The 6,590-nt window shown below is 46.6% G+C and overlaps 1 protein-coding gene across 3 annotated transcripts in view; it reads left to right on the top strand.

Annotated features, from left to right (window-relative positions):
* Nucleotides 1-296: 296 nt before the first annotated feature.
* Nucleotides 297-6,590, top strand: part of LOC119024754 (spondin-1-like) — a 91,983-nt gene continuing 85,689 nt past the window's right edge. Inside the window, exons 1-2 of one of the 3 annotated variants that reach the window (XM_037107828.1) lie at nt 297-906; nt 2,185-2,291. In XM_037107828.1, coding sequence (XP_036963723.1) covers nt 681-906; nt 2,185-2,291 — 333 coding nt within the window. In that variant the 5' untranslated portion in view covers nt 297-680. The remainder of the gene's footprint in view (nt 907-2,184; nt 2,292-6,590) is intronic. The other 2 variants (XM_037107826.1, XM_037107827.1) reach the window with 2 other exon arrangements.

Raw genomic sequence — 6,590 nt, 5'->3', positions numbered from 1 at the left:
CTCAGTTTTGCTGACTCTGATACTCACTTTTAAATATATAAAGTCTACATATAACTTAACTATTTCAACTCCCATGGGGCCCCTCAGTGCATGAGAATATAATATTTACTGTCGTTGTTGAACAACAAACACAAAATGTGTGTCTCTCCCCAAGAGGCAATTCAGTGTGAGAGCCACACACACACACACACACACATAGCCAACGTGTGTGCTGTCTGTGTGTGTGTGTGTGTGTATGTGTGTGCTGAGGGGAGGGCTGGCTCTTATTAAAGCGCGGAGCTCCACTTTGGACCTTCCCTCGCCTCAAGTCGAGCAGACAGCTGCGTTCACCCGAGCCCGCTCACTTCACAGCCTCCCCCCTTCCCCCCCCAGCTGCTCCCACACTCCCCACCAAACAGTGCGCACTGATCCGGGAAGAGCAGCGGGAACAGCTCCTCTCTCCGCCACTTCACCGCGGTGCGTCCCAGACGCGCTCTCGCCACTTCAGGATGGACTCGTCTCCCTCTCGTCACCTTTCCCACTGAGCGTGACGCCGCTGTAGTTTGGTGGAGTTGTTGGGAGAAGGAGCCGGGACTGATCGCCCCGTCCGCTGTTTCGTCTTTTTTTTTTTCATTTTTTTTTCCCCCCCGCTGGGGTTTTTGTTTTGATCTGCCACTGTGCACTCATCTCCGGGCTCCGAAATGGGAATGTACATGCAGCTGCTGCTTTTGCAGTACTATTTCGTCTCGAGTTTTGTGTGCAATGCCGTCGCTTTCGTGGAGGAGCCCTCCGGGGGCAGGTCGGACGGGTACTGCGGGCGGATCCTCCGGGCGCAGACGCAGGGGACCCGGAGGGATGGCCACCATGAGTTCAGGCTCAGAGTGGAGGGGGACCCGGAGAGCTACCAGCCTGGCAGCACCTACAGAGGTAGAGTTCACAGACTCCATCAGTGCGTAAACCTGCGCCAATTTTAACAAGTGTGCTCTTAGTCAAGTTGGAAAACAGAGCTTGTTTACACCGAAATGTCTCGCAAGCTTTTCCAGAGAACCCCAGTGTGTCTAACCAGCCAACACTGTAAGTAACTGCCACGGTAATCTAGATTTGTACTGGGAATCGCCGCCTGAAGGACACAGTTTCCAAACGAGTCAGTCAGCCTCCTCTGACTCCTGCAGGCAAAGTTGTGGTTTGATAAGGCTACTTAGTGTTAATGTCTGACCTATATACATTTACTCTCTTCTTCCTGCAAGCAAGGACACACACACATTCACACACGCACACACACTGGAATCTGGCTCCAATTCAGCCGACCCCTACAAATTTAAAGTCCCTATATATAAAGACTTTGAGCCGCTCACAGAACTTAGTTAGAACAGAAGTTAGAACAAAGACAAAAAGCAGTGTTCATCTCAGACCACCCCTGGTCACTTTCTCTATTTCAAATCCAAACTTTATTCCTTAAAATTCAAATGAATCTCTTTTACACTTTAAGGTGTAATAACACCTTGCGTGCTCCAGTTTTTGTCCCAGGCTCCAAAAAAAAAAAAAAAAAAAAAAAAAAAAGTAGGAAAATCGAGGGTCACCTTGTCTTGAAGTCTTACACTGAGATCATACGTCAGATCAGGCCTTTTTTGTGTGTGTCTGTGACGCCACATTTGGCAATCCAGGGCTTAATTCTAATCAGCTGTCAGGGATGTGTGAAGGACACCTCCAGAGGGGAGAAAAAAACCCCGAAATTATTTCCCAAACCTTCACGCTCTTTAAGTAGCAAATAAGCTCACTTTTTAAAGCAATGGAAACCATCTAAAATATTGACGTCTTCGATCTCAGCACCAGGGGCAAGTTTTAAGATGAATGGGCCTGTATGAAGACGCAAGGTTAAAAAATACAAGCGGATGAGCCGAATAAAATTCCACCCACATCTGATTATATGGCTCCAGTTCCTGGCCCAAACTCCCCTGCATGAGATTTATAGGCTCCTTTTTATTCAAGTGTGAGATGCTGAAGCTCTGTTTACAGCGCTCGCTCTTCTACTCCGTGCTGATGCTAACAGGAGAGCTGCTCTCATGCGTGTTTCCCCTGGAATCATCCACGGTGACCCTGCGTCATGCGGTGCGACCCTGATGTGTCAGTGTATGTGCCTCCTTTGCTGCTCGTCTGTGTCTGTGGACTAAATGTGCTCTCTCTCTCTCTCTCTCTGCTTTACAGTGATCCTCCTGGCAACCAGCCCTGCTTATTTCAGAGGTTTTACCCTCATCGCGCTGAAGGAGGGCAGGGAGGGCACCACGGACGACGACTACACCGGCCAGTTCCAGGTAAGGACAAGCAGCTGTGGAGGGGGGGAAAGAGAGAGTCACTGCATTCTGAATGCGCGCCGAGCTTTCTGGGAAAGTTCGCAAAAGATTAACTCATTTGCATGCTGTAATGCACATGGGAGTCGACTCGGCTGCTCCCCACTGTCTTCTGATATGGAGGTTAAAGGAGGTGTTGCTGACAGATGCAGCACAGCTCCCCTGGATGAGGATGGAAGGGAAAGCTCTCCTGTTGTGGCACAGAAGAAAAGAGAGTTGCCTCTTTGCTCTTCTAGGGCGAGGCATCCTCCTCACTGAGGAGCAGGAACTTCCTCCCGCGGAGGAAAGAGAAAGGGAAGGAGGAAGGAAAGGAAGAGGCATGTGAGGACAGATAAACAGAGAGTTCAAGGGAAAGCAGGAGATAGAAGTGAAATGTTTGGTTCAGTAGTAACACAGCTCCCACTGAGCGGCACAGAGCTCCTGAGGAGAGAGCCAGACTTCCTCAATTACCTCCTGCTCAGTGTAAACAGGAACACACATCTGTAGCTGCGCTTCCACATGCTGGTCCCGACCAGACTCTCACCAAACAGAGCGAGCGACGGCTTTCATGTCGCCAGCGTTTTGGAAAGAGGACCGGGGGAAATCGTGCTCCTCGGCTCCGCAGAGATTGAGACAAATAATCACGTTCGTTTTAGATTGCGCTGTGATGTTGCTTCCCCTGCCAGCAGAGACAACAGGGAGTGTGAGGTGTTTACCAATCCTCAACTCTGAACCTTCCCTTTTTATCACGCCGGCAACATCTTTGTTTGCTGCCTTTTCAGTTTGGGTTTCCATCGAGGATGGAGTGAGAGAGACTTCAGTCATCAGTTCTTGAGTTCTTGTAGCTCTAGTGTTAATTGTCTTTTGTCGAAGCATGAAGGTGCCATGTGGGTTTTTTTCTTGACCGCCAGATGCGATGCTTTTGCGAATGCTGTCCTCTTTTGCCTCGTATCTTGCATGCACACGAGCACAAAGATGCAGCCATTGAGATACAAATTCCTGCCACCATTTTCCCGCCTTTTCACTGGGCCACAGTTGGCGGCGGCAACGGGGCAAAGAAAAGTAGCAATGTGCCGCCATCGGCAGGAAAATGAAAAGAGTGAAGCCAAGTAAACATTGGCTGAATTTAAAGTGTTCAAACTAGACTGGTGTTCTACTGCCATGCTCGTGGCTCTGTTAGGCTGTGCTTGAAAGCAGCGGTACTTTGAGCTAAATGCTAAGATCAGACGCTAACGGATTCGATAAAAAAAAGTCCACCTCATGATGGCGCAAGAGGACCGGTCAGAGGATCATCAAATACGCGAGGATACAACCTCTGTCATGAGCAGCGTATTAGATTGACAGACTGAAAGACAGACAAGCTGACAGACGCTGTCATCCCCACAGCAAAACCTGATGTGCTGAGTGTTCTGGTGAGAAACACTGACTGCAGAGAGAGCTGTTTGTTTGTTTACAAGAAGACTCCACAGGGCACAGACGGAACAAACCAAAACCAATAGACAGTTATAATATTAATATAATACATCACAGTTTAACACAGTACAGCTAAACAGCACCGCAAACTGCATCATCCAAAATGGTCATAAAGTGGAATCAGCGCCTCTTTAAAGTAGTTTTAAACAAAAACTGAGCCTTTATTGCAGGTCTGTTTGTATTAGACTGCATTATGAAACTGATAAACTGGCAACTGAGTGCAATATGCACTTTATGACCGAAAGCGTGTTGACATCAGAGCGAAGCCTATGGGCACCTCAAAATCACACCCATTAATCTGCTGCTACACCAGCCTCCACTCTTCAGGGAAGGTTTCAACCTGATTTTGCAGCCCGGCAGCAGGAATTTACTCCCATTCAGCTACTCGAGCATTAGTGAGTTGAAGTCCAAGACTGATGGTTTCTCACAGACACCGTTTCACTCTCTTCTGCCACTCAAGTTCTTCTAAACCAAACTGAACAAAAAAAAACCCATCTTCTTTAAAGGCATGGAGGCGTAACCAGATTGAAACAGGAACGGGCCAAAAACAAACAGCTCATAATTTGAGCTAAGGTGTCCGAACCACAAAAAGCAATACTGAGGGCTGCGTGCATCTTTGTTGTATCATGCAAAGCATTAAATGGACCCAGAAAAGATCCCACAGGAATGTTTCAGCTCCATTTTTTCCTTTTTTTCCCCCATGAAATTTGAACTAAATTGCAATTAACATTCAGCCTTTGGCAAAATAATCAGTTTTGATACTTAGTTAAAGGTGTGATATGTGAGAATTTCAGTAAAAAGCACAGAAAAAAATAACAACAATAAAATTATCAACAGAATGTGAAGAGATGTATCGCACTGCATCGTCGCAGAGATATCTATGGGAGGTTGCAGGCAAACCAGCTATCACTGGCACATCACAGTCCAGAGCTCCTGAGCTAGCTGTGTAAATTCAACATGTGGCCAGTTGTTACATATTGCACATCTGACCGTAAGTTACGTGTTCTCACGAACAACTGGCCTTATGTAAATGAAAACCTGGCACATGTATAATGTGATTAACTACCACCGTGTGTGTTCGTGCAGATCTCCAAATGCAGTTGCAATTTCGAGACCACTTTCTTTTCTAAGAAAGTCACATAGTTGAGGGTTGAGCAGGCTTGGCAGAGCTGTTTGGTCCTCGAATGCTTTCAAGATCGTTTCTTCATTCACTGTCAGTCATCCTGTTCCTGAGTGGCTCTTAGGAGGTACGACATTGACACACTGAACCAAAACAAAGCCTTCCTTTTTTTTCATGTAGTTACTACAGGCACTGAGAGAGCGCAGGCAGCTCGCTTTCTGACACTGAAAATGTCTTCTCCTCTCATTTGTTCATTGACTTTCCTCCTTGTAACAATGTGTGTTTTTTTAAAAACGGGGTGAAGACTCATACGTTTGGCCGTGGTTTCACAGGTGGCATCTTGCAGCAGCTTTGGCCTTGGGGTTTACTCTCCACGATTTCAACCTCCAAATGAAAATGAAATTTCTTTTCTGGTTTACACACTGCTCCACCGATGATAAAACAAACAGCAGCCTCGGGATGAAATATGAAAATAAGGCATCATTTGAAAAAAATGAAAACAAGAATAAAGGCTCTGAAAAATTGTGTTCTTAAGTTTTAAAGGTTGAGCGTGATCTTGCGTGGCCTCCCTGCGGAGGTTGAATACAGTGGCGGGCCGATGTGCGTGGCGCATTTAGTCTTCGGTGTGATTCTTCCGGACGGTAACGCGGCTTGTTGTGTGAAAATGGCGATAACAGACTAAACATGCTGTGTTTCCAGCTCACAGCAGGACCTTGGGTTTGTCTGAATTGCTCTGATCATTTTGGTTTAAACAGTTCAAACTCAAACACTGCAGCTCACTCCGCTCTATTTGATTTCTGCTCCCCGCACAATAAACACCTCTCAGGCTGAACCTCGTAGTCCCGACAGACTGTGGAGTGAGGCAGAGACCGGGGAGCAGCCAGAGCACAAAGTGGAACAGTGTGGGCTGAGCCTGAACAGAATTAAAGTTGACAATCTGGCTTTACAATCTGTTTAATACATATTGGCAAATCCATCAGACAGCATTTTGTCCCGTAATTGACAGTTGTAATAGACACTTTAATCCACATGTGGGAATAAAATAGGGCCTCTAGAGATAAGCTGCTGTCACATCACCGTCAAAGCGTTTAAAGAATGGATTCCGCTCAGAAAAGTTCAGAGACGTGGACGTGTCCTTGCGTGACGTTAACCGATGAAAACTTTCCTTTTGATTCAAGTAATAAGAGGAATGAGTTTCAAAGTGATTCCGTTCATTAAACACGCCGTGCTTTGTGTCCCACTTATATTAGGGAGACGATAAGCGAAGATGCGGCGTGACAGCCAGTCTGGCTTTTTATCCAAATGACCTCAATCCATCAAACCCAGCCTCTCGTTATCAGAGCGGTTTACATAATAATACTTATGTAAAGTGAAGTTTACACAACGATTGATATTCCTGACAGTTTGTTTTCCTCAAGTTAATTATGCGGGCTCGGTTTTGCAATGTCACGACTGTTATTGTGTTATTGTGCGGCGAGAGCGGGGCCGAGCGAGCACAGTTGTGGCTCCTCGCACGGCCGTTCCCTCTCCTCGTCCTCCGGTCCTCAGTTGTTTCTGGCAGCGATCCTGGAATGTGCCCGCCTGCTGTTTCACTAAAACAGCGCAACTGAGAGTCACTGCTCATTGTTTTGTTTTTTGTTTTTTTTCTTTAGCAATAATCTGCTCTTTGTCCCCATTATTTACATTTAAAG

Source organism: Acanthopagrus latus, chromosome 8, assembly GCF_904848185.1.
Source record: "Acanthopagrus latus isolate v.2019 chromosome 8, fAcaLat1.1, whole genome shotgun sequence".
Classification (NCBI taxonomy): domain Eukaryota; kingdom Metazoa; phylum Chordata; class Actinopteri; order Spariformes; family Sparidae; genus Acanthopagrus; species Acanthopagrus latus.
This window is presented reverse-complemented; position numbering and strand designations above follow the sequence as displayed.